The following is a 17,607-nucleotide window of genomic DNA, read 5'->3' as shown; positions in this document are numbered from 1 at the left end:
GAATCAAATGATGAGTTCATTACCAGGCCTCTAGAGAACTTCAAGACATGTTGAGGAGGTAATTTAGCCATTTAAATCAGCTGTGCTAGATCAAGGACTCATCTAAAACCTGCAGGACACCAGCCCTCGAGGCCTGGAGTTTGACACCTGTGCTTTACGGGTTTCATATATATGGAGTTTTGAGAAAAAGAGTTTATTATTCACTATATATAATATAGCCCTCTCAAGTCTGTGTGGCAACAATTCAGACTGAGCCGGCAGAGTCGAGAGGCAGCAGCAAGTGGCTGGACTGTAATTAATTTATGTCTTGACTGTTTATCTGGCATAAAAAATAACACTTAAAAAAATTACAAGAATGAAACAAACACTGTCAGTTGAAATGTGCCATTATCTGAGTGAACATAAACATCTTCTGGCTGTAGTGTCCTAACTGGTAATTCAGTCAGGATACTTTTGCTGGAAAAAGGTCTAAATTCTTTCACCAAGAACTGTTGGGAAATTCCATTGTGTTCCCATTTGAAAGTCTTATAGCTTAATTTAGTTTAATTCTATAACGACTTTAAGGATATGCAAACCCCACTCTCAGAGAGGTAATATGTACGATGAGCATTCTTGCTCTAATCCAGATTGTCACCTCACTGTCACCTCACATCTGTCAAAAACCCTGCTGCATCTTCGTCAGCAGGCTCTGCGTCATTTCCTGCCATCGGGACTTGCGGAGAAATGTTTTTGTGGAAATGGGAGGCCGCGTGCCAAAGGCTCATCTGAGGAGACCAAAGATAATAAGCGCGCACACACGACTGAGAATTTCCCAGAGAGAGGAAATCATCAGGACAGAAGAAAATCTCTTCTCGAGTGTATTACATCATGGTTTTCAGAAACTTTCACAACTCTACTGCAAATCCCACCTTTTGTACTTTCACTTTAATCAAACTATGTTATTAAACTTTCTTTTTTGATGTAATAAGATTCAAAAGAGAATTCTAATAAGCAAATGTGAGTGTTTATATAAAAACATTTGTGCCTGTAAAAATACTGGTTGCAGTTGAACCTGAAAACATAACTTATTTATCCAAGTTTAACAACATTTCACATTAAAAATGCTGGATGGGAACACGTGTGCGCTGCTTTTTCCCTTTCTATTGAATTTCTGCCGATTAGTGTTTTTGATGTATTACTTAACTTCTCATCTCCTGAGCCCTGCTCCCAGAACATAGGATGGCTCTTGATCTGACCCATGTGCACTACTTCCTTCTTCCTTTTCCGTTATTCTCTGGCAGTGACAGTCCCCACACATCCCAGTGAGCATGATCACCTCTATTTAACCGTGCCTTTTGGCTCAGAGACACATAAACCTTGCAGCAGCAGTGATACCCGGCATTCATCTGTCTTTACTCTGACCAGTCATGAACATCATCTGGCTTTGCCTCCCAGCAGCGCTGCTCGTTACTTCAGCTTTGTCTGTTCAAATGACTGACATAAGTAACCTCAGAGGTAAGTTATTCCACATATTTTCTAATATGTACAAATATATATATATATATATATATATATATATATATATATATATATATATATATATATATATATATATATATATATATATATATATATATATATATATATATATATATATATATATACATATATATATATATATATATATATATATATATATATATATATATATATATATATATATATATATATATATATATATACATATATATATATATATAATTATTGTACTACCATATATAGTAAATATAAATATGCTTTTTCCAGTTTTCCCAGGATTCAATCAAAGTATTGCAGGAGTAATGCTGGTCACCTCTTTAAATGAGCTCAACCAGCCTGGGTATGCTTTCAATGCCAGTGAAGCTCGCAGGCTCTGCTGGTCCCTTGGACTGAACATTGCTTCAAAAGCACAAGTACAGAAAGCTCTTTCTAGAGGTTTAGAAACATGCAGGTGAGACCAAAGTTTAAAAAAAAAAAAAAATCACCTCGGTATCACCTCAGAGGATTAACAAACAGCGCCTAATGTAATATTTTGTTCAGGTTTGGATGGATTGATGAACACTTCGCAGTCATTCCCCGCATCCACCCAATTCCCAGCTGTGGCAAGAATAAGAGCGGCTTGGTGCCATGGCGAGCCAGCGTAAAACAAAAGTTTGATGTGTTTTGCTTCAACGAGACAGGTGAGAAACTTTGCACCTGCACTTTACTCATGAAGAGACAAAAGGTATTTAAAAAGTGATTGTGCATGCTGTTCACTGCTTTCTGTTTTTCAAAGAATAAAACAGGTCTGCTGTATAGTTGATATAAATAAGAACACATTAGTATTAATGAATACTCTTAACACAAACTATGATGCTTTATGGTATTTGCATTGGATTTTAATTTGTATTCAGCAGCATTTTAGTATATTCCACATAACTAGGATGGAAAAAAAAAAAAAACCATTGGACAGCATTTTTTTATCCAAGGTTTTTCCAAATACATACAATACACTCATAACACTTTCCAAAATATAATCATCATTTCCACAGGAGGAAGTACAAAAGAAAAAAAAAAAAGGCAAATAATCAGAATTGTTTGAAAATCGTCTAATCTTTGCACAGATGCAGCGATACAACAGATGGATGAAGTAACTGACAGTCCTTTGAGGACCACACATGACGTGGGTCACACACACCACACCACAACACCACCATCCACATCTTCCTCCTCGACTCCTGAAACCCTCGACAGTGAGATAGAACCAGCCCGGTTTGCCAGCAGCTCACAAAGCTTTACTGCAGGTATGGGACTCATAATCTGAACTCTGTCACAGTCAGCTAACACAGCACAAAACTAATAGATAGGTAAAGGCCTCGTTATCAACAGTGTGCATGTTTCATATTTTAGGAAAAATTGTGCTCATCTTCTGCTCCTGTGCGCTTCTTCTGCTTATAACAATCATCCTGGCATACCTCAAATTGTGAGTGCTTTTTCTTTATAATACATAGAACACAATGATGAGGTTTCTCTTGGTGCATATTGTTACATCTTTTTCCTGTCCATCTGTTAACAAAAAACAGAAGACGTTGCTCTCAGAAGTCAGACATGAAAGAGCAGAAAGAGTACATCCAGACAGAAGAGTGGATCTGTGTGAAGACCCCTACAGAAACCACGAAAGCTGCTCAGGAAGAGGAGAGGATAGAAGTGGGCGACGACGCACAATAAACGTTATTCTGATGAGAAACTGTGATCCTCGATTTGTGTTAAATTAAGAGACAGAATGGCTGTAACATGATTTCTTTTTGTATGTGTTCACGATTTTCATTCATCTATGCTGTTAAATGGTGCATTTTAGCCACTGGAGGGCAATGTTTGTAATAAAATGATTTTAAATACTCATTTGGGTTTGGTGTTCTACACAACAAAAACACTCATAATAACAGCTTTTCTGCAGGTTTACCCACATCTTAAATCCACATTATTCCAATCTTTACTCTTCAGTATCTCTCAAGCTTTTTTAAAAGTCACTGAAGCTTGTTTTAAGCAAACTGTTTATGTTTGTTCTCTCATTGGTAACTCTTCTAATGTCTGATATGGGGTGTGAAAAGTTTCTGTGAGATCTTGTGGGCTTCCACAGCTTTGCCTTTGAATACTAGAGCATCATCCCTTACATCTCAATTTTAGGAAACCCATCTGCTATTAATTTGCAATTAGTTAAGTATTGCTCTTTTAGTTTCGGTTTTATTGAAGTTTTTATTCCATCACAGCCAGTCAGAGGCACTTTTTACAAAAAAAATAAAGGTAAATGTAGATATCTTAGAGTGCAACATGCTTCAGTTCTGTCAAATGTGAGGTCCTCTTTACTCGCTGTGGGAATTCATAGATTCAGCCTTCACTGCATCAACAATGAAGCTGAGTTCATTGCACAGCGTTTCGTGTCTGTAGGCCATCCGGACCTGAGCGACGTTGGTCTTACGGATATCGTTTCCTTCGGGTCCATCTTTCAGATAATTCTCTCCCAGGAAGTGCATCTTATCCTTGCAAAATTAATCACAACAATAGGTGGAAGAAAGGATGATTAGATCTTGTGTGAGTTGACCAACGCCTGCTAAGACAGAATTTATGTTGTCTTTTTTCAAATGAAGGATGTGACCACACCTGGTGAGAAAACCCACTCTGCAGCACACTGTTCCTGGCTATTTCACACACATCACAGGTGCTGAACTTCCACAGCTGAGCTGCTATGGCGTACTCCTCCATCAGTGGTTCCTCAGAGGATACACAAATAGCAGATAAGCTTTATTCAGACTGCAGAAATGAATCGAAATAACAAATACTGTATTAGTTAGGCAAATTTTGAATCACTGAATGACGGCCTGAAAACACTGTTTCCTGTAGATTTTTTTTACCTTGGTGTAGTGGAACAGCATGGGATCATCTGTGGACAGGGACACACACAGACCTTTGTGCAGGAAGTCTTTCAGCGGGCTTTTGGAGTATTCCAGAAACAGGCCATTGTTGCTGAGTGGAGACATTGCAATTGGTACCTGGGCTAGGTAGTACAGGTACTGCAGCACTGGGCTCTGTAGGAAGTTTGACAGAGGTGCTGCTCGTGAATGTGAAAGATGGAAAAACACACAAATGTACACACTGTCATTGTGTGTTTTATCTTAATGCTGAGTGAGTTGGTGTATCCATACTATAGCGGTGACCTTTGGGATATTCTATAAGCAATGCTTTGTGAAATTCAAAATGTGAAATCGTCTTCCTGGTTTACTGGTTTATAATTCGGGACAGTCGTGAGTACCTTCCTGAGGTTGAGTCCATGTGAGATGTTGTCAGCAGTGAGAAAGGCAGAGACCAGATGAGTGAGTGATCCAGCTTCTCCACAGTGGGGACGGAACTGGAAGGTGTTTAGTCCACACTCTCTATACAGGACGCAGAAGGGTATAATAAGCAACTATGTCCTCACATAACAGCATTTAATCATCTTCATCACACCGAGTGCCGATCAGCTGTAACTATATATTGAAATGCTCTCCCAGCAGCTTTAAGCATCAAGTATTTCAGAACTGGCTTTCCTGTAATTTATTAGTCACTCTTCCCCTGACAGTTATACAAAGTGACAGAGTAAACCGTCTTTTTAGGGCTGGACACACACTGCTAGGTCAGGGTCTAATATGTCCTACATTCATGTCTGTTCTTCCTTCATCTATGCGTTTACGAAAGAAAAAAGGATGTATTCTTATTGTCACACAAAGGAGTTGTCAGTTATTTGACAGGGCAGATACCTCTTACGCCTTCTGTGCGTTTCCAAAATTAGAATATTAAAAAATGAAGCAGCTTTTATTTTTTATGCTCCTCACCGCTGGTACAACCTTTCTGAACATCTGAGATAAAACATTTAAATTGGGGTTCAAAACATGTCTGCAACCTCATCTTAACCTTAATTTCTTGTGTGTGTTTTGCCATCTAAAGATTAATCATTACAGGGTAGAGTAATACAGCTTTATATCATGATATGCACATATAGTTGACATGTTTTAACTGTCTTTGCATTTTTCCTCTCATTCTGTACAGGACTCTGAATTACCTTGGGTTTCATATAGTTATATTCAGTCAGCCATTTAGCAGACATCAAGTAAATTCAATCTGCCTGCTTCTGATGCTTCACCGTATCTGGGACATGATACTTACTTTCTGAGGTTGTTGAGGACTATGATGTTTGCGTACATGTGGAAGATGTAGTAGCTGTATGGAGGGTTTTCAACTGAAGTCCACTGTTCTGGTTTTGGGCTCCTGAAGGACAACATGTGATCGCTGTGTTTGGACTCATCGTCCACGCTGTCAAAGCCAGACACCTGCATCCACAAAAACAGTCAGTCTCTGCTGGGATTTTTTAATGAAGCCCAGCAGGTATTAATATTAAATGGTTATTAGTCATTTGTTTCCACAAACGTTACCAATCAACTGTCAGTTATTTTTATATTGTGCAATACATGGACAGACGTACTGGGCCACCTGCAGGTTACACCCACAGGAGCTTATACACCTGGCAATGAGACTAAAAACACCTGTATTTCAATATTAAGCAGTGGAACACAATACCTTTGCCCATACAGTGTATTTCTGAACAATTTTACATTTTATGAAGCCAGTTTATATTATAAAGACATGTTTTCATATTGTTGCAGATATGCTTCATTGTATTTTCATTGTTTATCTGTTTAAGACACTAAAAGACTAACCCTAATGGGTGCATCTGCTCACCACTACAGTATAGTCTGCTATACCACCCAACTATTATACTGCACGTAAATACATCGTTTTGTGCAAAACGGATCCTCATAATATTTGCTGAGATCTGTCTTGGTATAAAAAAATCTTACATATTTGAGGAAAACGTGAAGTTCTTTGTGCTTCTGTGGGTTGACTGTGGCCTCAAACAAAGGAAGGAATATGTTCTCCAGCATCTTGGCAAAATTGGGTATCAGCTTCTTTAGCTTGAAAATATCACTGGAACATAAAAGTAGATTTTAGATTTCACAAAATGCATTTAAATTAAAAGCCTGGATTTTTAGGATGGAGCACTTACTATATTCTGGGCACTTGAATCATCCACCTCATGTTTGGAGAGTATAATTTGTGGTCAATAAACCACTTTGACAGACTGTACCACTCGTCAGGAGACCTTCCGTAGATGGACAGGCGTGGCTCTACATGCTGATACTTGCTCTCCTCCAGGCCACAGGCCACTTCCTAAAAAAAAGTGGTGAGAGGAAGAATGCATCAAGTTTTCTTTGCATCACTCCATCTTGAAATTGATGACTTGCTACACATGATGAGAGCACCTTTATGATGCAAGCAAAATACTCTCCATTAACAACATTGTCGGTTTTCAGGAAGATTTCACGAAGCTCACTGGCTCCCACTGGGTTATACTTCGCATTGAACTTATCAAAGCGGTGGAAGGTTTGTCTCCCCTGTAAATGTAATAAATCATAAAGTGTGATTCAGAATCCCAGAATGATGCAAGCAGCAGAAAGACAAAATCTGAAATTCTTAAATGTATTGTGTTAATGGAATATTTGAATTCAGAAGAATAGACAATATTTCTTACAGCATGTACATCGAGAGAGTCCACAGTAAGGTCATAGGGGTCCTTGTTGAGGTGCTGGAAAACTTTTTTGAGTGTCATTCTTTGTCCATCCTTTTCTAAAACTACACGTTCTGCATCAGTCTGATACGTCTTCTGGATGAAGGTGAGCAGATGTTTCTGAGACATGCATGCAGCTGCATGAATGTGCGTGTCCACCTGCAAGAAAGAAACAGTATGTTCGCTCTGCATGCACTAATATCCTATATTTAACCCCTCCCAACCGGGCATGCTCAGAAACTATTCAGGTCCAGCAATCCAAGAAGCAACTAAAACAGATGTCTGAACCACCTCAACTAGCTTTTCCTTTCCAGAGGGATCTTGGAGTGGAGGTAATGCTCTGTTGTGACAAAAGGAGCAGCAGCACTGAAAATGTGCTTCACTTTGTGCCAAAGATGCAGAACCAGCTCTTACTTTGGTTAAACAAGGATTGGATGGCCCTGGAACACCAAACCTTCACCCCTCTTAAAGATATGCCCAATTGACCCGGTGGTAAGTCTCTCCAAGTCCATAAAAGACTGGCTGGTCAAGATCCCATGATCCCCCTGATTTCAAAGTCAGCATTGCTCCTTCTAAATCCAGTGTTCAACAATCCTCCCCTCCAGGACCCTGGAATACACTTTCCTGGGGATAACTGGACCACAGTTAGTGTATTTGCTGAAGCTTCCCCTGAGGCTTCAGGCTCTGCCTCCTCTACAGACGACACTGCGGTCACATTCAGAAGTTCTTCAAAGTGCTTTTTGCCAACCAATTAAATGATAACAGCTATTGTGTTATTAAACGCTGGACGCTTTAAACAAGTGCAGGTTAATCTGGGTAGTTTGCAGAGCATGCTTTGGTATCTACACTCACTTTAAAGTTCAGTCAGAGGTAATGGTTCCCTCACTTCCCAGAGATGGAATACCAACCTTTCTAACATTGTAGAAATCTCTGTGAGGCACACGTTTTAATTCCTTGAGCTCAGCCATCTCATTGAGCATCTCATGGAGGTTGAATTTTGAACTCAAGAAATTTAGTCTCCTATGACAGTAGGTTTTCCTGAAAATTAAAAGTGACACTCAATTCATTCTCTAAAAAGTGCAGAATGGATGATAACCGGTTTTTCAACCAGCATGTCCGCATAATTGTTTTGGAAACTTACGTGGGTCCATCTGCAGTCATGGCAAGCACATGACTCAGCTCTATAGCAAAGGTCTCCAAGTCTGGGTAAGGAAGGTCATGAGGCTGGTTTTGTTTGAGAGCCTCTTCATTATCATACACATAAACTATCCCATCCTTCATCTTCAGTTTATAGCTTAGATCCTTGGGGATGTTGTCCATGCAGTAGGGATCCTCCCCAGCTTCTGGACATGGGCACATGTCTGGTGGTCGCAAAAGTTTTTCCATTACTTTCATATAAATTAGAACAAAGCATGTTTTTAAATGTTGTTATACATACAGCCCAGCTTCGTAAATCATACCTGGAAGGACCTCATCTTCTTCGCTCCAGGTCGTGTTCTGAGCACTTCGTAGGAACTTGCTCGTCGTTCTGCAGAATCTGTGATAGGCTAGCTTTGAGTATTTCTCTCGAAGAAGCAGAGCTTTAAACAGATTTTTGGCAGCCTGATCGTAGTCGTCCAGTGTGATCTGAGAGGAGGAGCATTAAACATGAATTCAAGTCTGATCCAAACCATGTGGTAATAGTGAAGGCTACACTGGATCAAGTGGAGGGACACTGTGCTGTGACTGGCTGCTAGACTTTGAAGCAACAATGCTTTGACTGGCATCGAAATTCATCTTTTATACTTCCAAATGTAGACACTTTTGTACTTTTAAGATTTTGAATGAATGAACTAGTTTATATTCAAGCTTAAAATATGACATATGGGATGTATTTTTATAACTACGGTGCACACCAGTTGGCACGTTCAGCAAGAGTACTTACACCAGCACAGTAATCTCCACTAATAGTAACCCTCTGATAATCAGGGCAGTTTTCTTGCACAGATGAGCTGGTGGAGCTGGGGGACATGAATGGTGTCACTAGGCGTGCCCAGTCTGCATTTGCTGGGACTTGTAGGGACAGCGACTTGGAACGAATCATCCTCAGGCTGTTCCTCCTGAAAAGTCAGCAAATTGATTAGCATTTGGTGCAAAGCTCACTTAAATGAATGAGTCTTTACCCAAAATCATGGTAAGATGACTCATTAAAAGGGGCTATTATGCTAATTTTTCACTTCACATTTATATCATATCTGTTTTAGTTCATCCCCCTTTATCCCCACCTTCCAATTGAGGCAACGTATTGAAAACAAAAGATTTAAATAACAGGTGGGTGTGGCTTCAGCGCTCACAGTCAGAGCTGTGTGCCTAAGGATACTATATTACATCATACAGAACCAAGACCACTAAAGAAAAAAAATCAAAAGGAAAAAAAACTGAAAACTTTAGGTTTTGGCTCACATATATTTAACTCCACATAAATAATAAGCAAAACTGAAAATATACATCTTATATAGGGATTTTTGTTTTGTGTTTTATATTAGGATAATTTTGCTTGCATGAACAGACTGATCTGCGGTTCAGAGTCCAAGCAGGACTTACCTCTTAAGAGTCTCCTCTGACTGCTGCTCTGCCAGCTCCTTAAGCAGTTCATGGTCTTTGGCTTGCTGGAGGCCAATTGGGCAGTCCTCAGGCATCGTGAACATCGACAAGGCATTTTTGGTTTCTTCTTCTTTTAATGCCGATGCATATACTTTCTCTGCAAGCAGCTGGGTCTCCTCCTCCACCTCACTCAGATTCACCTTTAGAAATTGACGAGGCATGTCTGCAAGAGGCCAGAAGCCACAGTAAAATGGCCGGCGTCTGAAGTCTCTGACTGTAGAGTGCAAAGGAGGTCTGCCGTACTTGTCAGGACGTTAAATGCTCTGATACTGTGTGGTGTTTTGTAAACAGGGAAATCTACCTGTGCACGTGTTTGGGGACAGGGCATTCATTATTGCAGGTCCTTCCTCACAGCAGCTGGTAGACTTTATAACTATCACTGCTCCCAACAAACGCAATAAGTTGTTTATATTATAGTTACATTATAGTTGTTTATATCTTTGCTGTTATTTGCACAGTTTTTCCTTTTTCTGTTTTTAATATTTTTTTAAATTTTTAATAACTTACTAACTGTACTGTATTTTTTGCTGCGTGCTCCATCTGCCTGTCACTTTGCTGCTGGAACACCCAAATTTCCCCAATAAGGGACAATAAAGGATATTTCTATTCTATTCTGCTTTATTATCCAACTATTGCACAGCATCACCACCTGGAGAGTTCTCAGTGAACTGTTTGCTAAAATGTTAAAAGCTAAAGTTGATGTCATGCACGATGTTTTAAACACCTCTTATATAAAGGCATGCAGTCAGTGTAATGCAGTACTATTTAATATCATTATTAACTGCAGTAACATTAATATTAAATCATCAAATTTTCACAACATTTTCTGCTCAACCACCTGTAATTTGCCTAAAAATATTATGGTTTAAAATTTGGACATATATAATGATTGCGGTGCAATTACAGCTTCATTCATCAAGTGCTTTTCTAGATATGCATGTATTTATTTATGAATTAATATAAGTTATTTTATGAATAAATGTTGTGCGAAAATGCTCGCTCCATTGTTGTGCTTTAATGCCTCTTAGTATATTTTAAGCTTAAGCTGAATTATCACACTCCTCCAGGAAAACGTGCATCCCTACAAATTGGGTCTTCAAATTGAAAAATATGCATATGTGTAAAAACACTTTCTCTGTTATATTTAGAATAACATCTGGAAACTCATGAATTTTGTTCAATTCAGATTAGATTATGTACTGAGACTTTTTGCGGTACAACTTCCTCTCAAAGTTGAATGAAAATTACATTTTCTTCACTTTTGTAACCAAGAATTTCAAATTAAAGAGCTCTTTGTCTTGTATTTTTGAGAAATACTATTGTTTATATTAGGAACTTACATAAGCTATTTACAGAAATTAACACAAGTTATTTTTTGCAATGTGAAGTTTTTTTTTTTTAATTAGTGTGCACTCAAATATGGCACTTCAGTACACACACACGCACAAACACGCGCGCACACATGCACGCACGCACACACACACTTTCATTGGAGTGGTGAAACAACAACAGAGAAAGACTGTGTGGTACATTGTAATCTGAGACTGATTCTGTTCTGCCAGGGTGTTTCCAGGAAGCTCATCAATCAGGACACACAGTATCCTGAATGCATCACCATCACCGTGGGCCTTTATGGCACTACAACAACGCTATGGAAAGAAAGACTCAAAGCCACTTGGCTGATGGGTTCATGAATCATTAAACTTCCTCTCTTGCCACACACACCTAAATAATTTAGATGAAACCAATGCTTTTGTTTCATCAAAAAAAAAAAAAAAAAAAAAAAAAAAGTTCAGTGCTTCACAATGAGGGGCAGTGAGGGTTAAACTGGGATTCCTCATTTCTGATTGATTTGTTTTTTTCAGGGCTACCTGTAAGCAAAAACTACTAAAGGCAACATATTTGTGTATAAAAAGGAATAAAGAAAAAACTCATAAGTGTTAAAGACAAGACTAAGTATATGCATTATTTGGCAGACTTTGCACAAATTATAGCAGGACCTGGTCTGTGCTTGCAATATAGCCTAATGCACAGTGTGCTAAACTGCCCTCGCCCATATATCAGAGTTAAATAGAGGAATGACCTACCACTAAAAGAACAGAGTGGATTCATAGGCATGGACTAGTCTTTGTGATAATTATATTAAAATGAATCAAGTTAAATGAACATGAAATAAAATATACATAAAGATGAATGCTTTTATAGACAGCAGGTGCTGAAACAGCCATGAATGCTGCCTTCAAACCACACCACCAACAACGTTAGCAGCAAAGTTCAACCTAAACCTGACCTCAACCCTGCCTCAAGCTGGCCTACATCCTTTTTAATAGCATCTGCATGTCCATCTCTTTACACGACATTACATTCTGATAGGAGATCAAATTCAATCTGACCAGTTCTGCACTCTTACCTGGCCGTTCACCTGTGCACGCCATTTGCACCGCCTGACTGACAAAAGAGGGGGCGGGTCTGCGAGGTGGCTTTTGGGGAAAATCTGTGCCGGGGTTTACCGGAAAGGTCGATGGGTTAACGAGGTAAGTCGAGCTTAAACTCGGAGTAAAGGGGGCTATCTAGGTCACCGCGGGAGCTCATGCTGAACACACAGACTGGTCCATAGTTTCGGTTTAAAATCGTCTGTCAGTATGCTCCAGCTGCGACAGTTTTTTTTTTTTGTTTGCTTGTTTGTTTGTTTGTTTCTTGTGTTGTTTTGGGCTCAGTAGCTTTCATTTCACTGGGATTTACACATTCAGAGTCAAAAATGCGTGAATGTCTTTCATGTTTGTTCCTAGTCTGTTTCACGCTGCTGTCATTTCAGATAAAAGAACACGGATTAAAAATGGATCCGTCTATTTGCAGGCCAATTCTATCATTTGCATTATAACATGTCTGCCAAAAAAAATGACTGGCGATGTTTGAATGCGTTTTGTCCCCATATACTTTTTCATGTTGATGAATAGAATTTAGTCGCCATGATTTAAGAAGGGGTTTTATATAAAGTAAAGAAAATTTGTCAAGTATCCTGGTAACTCTGCGTTATTGTACCAACTCTGCGTCTTACATTATAATCAATCCGGTCCTTTTCTGCACATATCTTTATTGAGCTGTCATATTTTTTTTTTCTGATGTCATCTTCGGTAGATCTCTCTTGAAAAATACATTTTTATTCCCAATAAGACTTAATCTGGATAAATAAAAAATATATATTTTGCGTTGTCAAACACTGATTGCGGCTTCTACCCTTTGACAAAAATGTCCTCAGAATGACTTGTTATCATTCACGAGAGATATGTTTGCCAGATTGTAGGTCAATAAGTCAAGAATCACTTTTCTTTTCTTTTTTTTGACTCACAGCCATTTCTTATTTTTCTCAGAGTGAAAACTGAATATTTATAGCAGAAATAACTTAAACAGTTAATATGGTAAGAGGAGTCTTTTATACTAAAGTGTACTTAATAAAGACAAAATGAATGGTCTAATATGTAGTAATGATATTTAGAGTGTGGTGACTGATGAATGGGGCATCCAATCAGAAATAAATCTACTGCTGAAACCTGGACATGTTAACCTGCACGAAACCCTGAAAATCATTTTTACAACATCCTGCTCTAAAGCACAAGGCTGGCCTGCTTACTATTTGGCTATTATGTTTACTCTAGCACGCCAAATATCCATTATATTAAGTACATTTAATCCTAACCTTTGGTTGGTATGTTGTATAATACCAACATCTACTCATTGTTTAACAAAATTTGAACTGTTTGCTTTTATTTAACAAGAGATGTAGGCTTTTTTTCTTTTTAAAAAAATATTTCAACCACTTTCAGCTGGATTTTTGGATTCTTCCCTTTGTAACTTTTACTTACTATTTTAATCAATTTGGATTCCTTTCAGGTTTCTGTTTCTCTTTCTTATGATTTCCTTAAGTTAACTTTCTTATTCAAAACTGCTGTGGTCCTATACACTGACACCCATATGGAGCTGCTGAAGCCTACAGCACTCTGTTCTGGTAAAAGCTGTATGATCCAATCATGATCATGCAATCACGGCTGTGGCGAGAATTAAAAAATGACGTGTGGATTTGGAGAATTGTTACATCTATGCCTACTATAGATAGTGAGAGCTGCTATGATGTGGTTTGGACACAGTGGCATTAACAAAAGGACAGCAGGTGGAAGTTGGAAGTGGAAGACTCAGACGATGCTAAGATGGTAAGATGTTTTTCAGTGGGAGGGACAGCTCAGGTCAAGCAGTCTGGAGACAAAGTTCGAGACAAGATTGAGGATGTAGTGAAGAAGGACATGCAGAGGGTTGGTGTGACAGATGATCTGCTGTGGTGACCCATAAACAGAGCAGCCAGAAGAAGATAAAGAAGAAGCAGAAGCCTACACCATAGCAATTTCACAACCACTTAACCTGTTGCGCTTACCTTCAGTGTTGCTCATAGCCTTATCTGAACATGTTGTCATCTCAAGTTGGATTCTAAAGAAGGTATGCGCAGATTCAGTGATACCTTAAGAGATGCTGTCAGCAGTTTAGGAGTCTACCGTTGTATTAAACTAGAGTTTGGGTTCTCTTTCTATTTAAAGGAGCCTGTGGCATCATGTTGGCAGTGCTACTGGTACTGAGAATGTGTTAAAACTGGCCATCAACAAAGGGAGGGACTCAGTCAAAGTTAGACGTAGCACTATTCTGCTTTCTGTCCATTGGGAACACATGCTCTCTGATACAAACACACAGCTGTGTGTCACCTACTGTACGGTGTGCACACATGGAAATGGCGAGAAGAAAAGAGACTCCTGCTTGCATAACCATCAGAGTCCTTTTTAGTCATTAATTCACACTCTTATGGATGTGCTGGAAAAAACTGGACCCCTCCGGATATTTGATATTTTCATAAGTCAGTATCCTCTGTCACTACTCAGAAGATATTAAAACAATAGATAGGCTGATCTTTTTGGCAGTACATTAAAATAATGCTCGTATTATGCAATTCTGATGCTGTTGCACACGTGTTTATTGAATAACAGCAATTGAAAACGGGTGTGGCACAATTTCTGAGCACCAGAAAAGCTTTGTCCTCAGGTAGACAGAGACTTTAACCTCTAATGTTATGAAAGTATTTGAAAAGATCATAACTCAAAGGTTATGTAAAGAGGTTGAGCCATTTTTGGTTAAGTATCAGTTTGCTTATATCTACAATAACACGTGTTGTTTCTAAAAGATCTGGAGAGCCCTGCTGACTATGCGACCGTTTTTTTGTTTGCCACAGCAAATGAAATTCAACCCAGTTTTATTTGACACAATGTGTCGTGTCACCTTTTCTTTTTTATACATAAATGGCTGTGTGTGTTCCAAAGCTCAAAATGCTGAAACATTTTCTGATGACGCTGTGATTTTTTGTGTTTACACTCATAAAGCAGCACTGATAGAGTACTTACTTGGAACATACACGAGGAAAGCGTTTATTAAAGAATCTCTGGTGGTGTCTGCACCAATCCTTTTTTTCAACATATTTATATTTTTTCCTCTGAGTTAGTGTTGATAAACTCTGGTAGGAGGTACATGACCCTTTGTATATTTACAACCACTATCAATATTCTATCAATTCATTTGTTTTTCTGTCAGTTAAACCCATAAATGAACAGCTCGTGACAGAATGACAGATACGTTTGTTGAGAAGATTTTTGAGGTTAAGTGGGTCTTTTCTTAATTATTTATTTATTCTAACATCAGCGTGCCCTTGTCTCGATTTGTGTTGATGTCATTTGATAAAGCAGTTACCTGATCCAGGGTTATTTTCTCTTATGGGAGGCTTATGTAGTCAGCCTGATCCCCTGGATGAACTGTGAGTTCAAAGCAAAGATGATGAGGAGTCTATATTATATACTCCACCACTGCATATTTAAATTTTTAATGGAGGCTTCACTGATTCATTGTTTTATCTTTAAAGTAGATTGATGTTTGTTTCCTCATTTACATTCATAAAACAAATTGTATTTATAATTTTAAGATATTTAGTAAATTACTATGAATATGCCTGCAGCTAACTTCCACTGTACCGCTCCACTGCGATCAATCTGTCGCTTAAATTACGAATGTTTGCAGTCTATCTGTGACTCCTCAGTGCAGGAAAACATTTTGTTCTGGATCAGAAGAACCTTTCAGATCGTGTGTCTGGAACCACTGGATCAGATGTCTTGAGAGTGGTGTTGGTCTGCAGACAGCATTATTAGACGCTAATGTGAAGAGTATTGTAATGGTTCTCGCACTGGACTGTGCTATTGTGGCTCTGTGCACCCTCGTATTTGTGAGTCTGATTTAAAAGCACTGTAATGTGGAAACATGTATCATCTCCCACTACTTGTGTAAGTCCCCTAGGAGGTTTCAGGAGGCCATTAACTGAGTACTCGCACACCTATCTCAGATTCAGCTCGCTATATTCTGCTGTCTTTATCGTTCCTTTTTTTAAAAATGTTTCTCAGACACCTCACTGCTGTGGCTGGCTGAGTCCCCAAATTGGTTCTTTGTCAACATCATATCTGACAGGGAGGTCAACGACACAAGAGAAAGCCATTTAGCACATTGCAGAGAGATAATCATGAGCGAGGGGTGGGGGGGAAAGAAAAGGACTCACTCTTCCCTAAGCCGGGATTTGAGTGCTGTTTTAAAAGAGGTGTGTCTTCTCTTCTCATCTTTCTCAGTGGCCAGGTCTGGAAAACAGTACAGATAAAAAACAAAGCACTCAACTGCCAATATCAAACAGCTCTTCTTCCAGCAATTCTATAACACTTGTCAGATAGACTTTTCTGTAAGTCTGTGTTCTTTTTATGCACCAGTGGTTTAGATATGGATGCACAGAAACTTGTTACGAGTTACAAATGATCGCATACAGTTTAACAAATCTGTATAGAACTATATGACGGGGAAAAAATGGATACAAATGTGAAGACAGCAGAAAAATTAAAGTGATTTTTGCCTTTATAATGGTGGCCATCTCAGCTACGAGACTAGTATGTCAAATAAGTCCACTCACCTCTTCAGGCTCTGCTGTGTCTGAAGTGTGTTGAAACTGTGCTCAAGGTCTCTCAGAAACATCTAAGTCATGCTGTCCTCTTGCTGTTGAGAAAGTATTTGATTTCTCATCCACCAGCCAGCAGCACACATCCCTCCATCCTTAACTCTTTCATGGCCAAATCTTAGCGCGAGGATATGAGCTAAAACCGAATCCTGAAGTCTGCCATTAATGGACCTTCCACTACTTTATGAGGCAGCTTTATTTTAGTAGTAATTGCATTCAAAGCAGATCAGTATATGAATTCCTAGGTTTTTTCCTCAATGTCTTGCTCCTTTTTTAGAGGCAGATATGTCCTCTTGTGGTTGATTTGTTGCACTGCAGGATATTTTGCTGAGAAGTGGCATGACACACACATCAAACCAGCAGTTCTCAAACTTTTCATAGCATGTCTAACTTCAAGAAGCTAGGAAAAAGGTGTCTACAGTCCAAAATTCACACTTTTCTCCAATCACTGATGAAAAGTGTGACCTACACCACAATTGAGAGCCACTGCATTAGATAAACACGTGGACCTACAAAGAAGGTAATGGGTAGTTTTTAAAGCCTGAAATTGTGCATTGACTTCATTTTCTATAATTTCATTTTCTTAATAAATTTACATAGCATCCATCCAAAGATCATCCAAAGAAAGACTCTTCTGTTTGTTATCATGTACGAATTGTGGCCTACCTGACAGTAGTGGCAAACAGTGTCCTTTTCTGCTGCTATATCCCATCTGCTCCAAGGTTTGACA

At 38.8% G+C, this 17,607-nt stretch overlaps 3 protein-coding genes across 3 annotated transcripts in view; 2 read left to right on the top strand and 1 right to left on the bottom strand.

Moving 5' to 3' along the window:
- The first annotated feature begins 1,344 nt into the window (after positions 1 to 1,344).
- lyve1a (lymphatic vessel endothelial hyaluronic receptor 1a) lies at positions 1,345 to 3,399 on the top strand. Its single transcript, XM_031735936.2, has 6 exons — positions 1,345 to 1,494; positions 1,786 to 1,969; positions 2,059 to 2,198; positions 2,622 to 2,801; positions 2,908 to 2,980; positions 3,081 to 3,399. The coding sequence occupies exons 1-6, from the start codon at positions 1,407 to 1,409 to the stop codon at positions 3,223 to 3,225; spliced, it is 810 nt and encodes a 269-aa protein (XP_031591796.1). The 5' UTR covers positions 1,345 to 1,406; the 3' UTR covers positions 3,226 to 3,399.
- A 133-nt stretch (positions 3,400 to 3,532) lies between these two features.
- Positions 3,533 to 12,298, bottom strand: ampd3a (adenosine monophosphate deaminase 3a). Its single transcript, XM_031735934.2, has 15 exons — positions 12,210 to 12,298; positions 9,740 to 9,962; positions 9,081 to 9,255; positions 8,617 to 8,782; positions 8,298 to 8,517; positions 8,065 to 8,194; positions 7,121 to 7,315; positions 6,852 to 6,983; positions 6,596 to 6,759; positions 6,390 to 6,516; positions 5,698 to 5,861; positions 4,808 to 4,928; positions 4,410 to 4,583; positions 4,159 to 4,269; positions 3,533 to 4,037 (listed from the first exon to the last, which is right to left on the bottom strand). Exons 1-15 carry the CDS (start codon positions 12,232 to 12,234, stop codon positions 3,861 to 3,863), a joined length of 2,304 nt encoding a protein of 767 aa, XP_031591794.1. The 5' UTR covers positions 12,235 to 12,298; the 3' UTR covers positions 3,533 to 3,860.
- The window catches only part of sbf2 (SET binding factor 2), a 119,017-nt gene continuing 113,687 nt past the window's right edge, over positions 12,278 to 17,607 (top strand). The window contains exon 1 of the mRNA XM_039610550.1: positions 12,278 to 12,333. The gene's annotated coding sequence lies outside the window, so the exon portion shown is untranslated. The remainder of the gene's footprint in view (positions 12,334 to 17,607) is intronic.

This window comes from Oreochromis aureus, linkage group 1 (assembly GCF_013358895.1).
Source record: "Oreochromis aureus strain Israel breed Guangdong linkage group 1, ZZ_aureus, whole genome shotgun sequence".
Classification (NCBI taxonomy): Eukaryota; Metazoa; Chordata; class Actinopteri; order Cichliformes; family Cichlidae; genus Oreochromis; species Oreochromis aureus.
The sequence above is the reverse complement of the archived record's forward strand: the minus strand, read 5'-3'. Positions and strand labels throughout refer to the sequence as shown.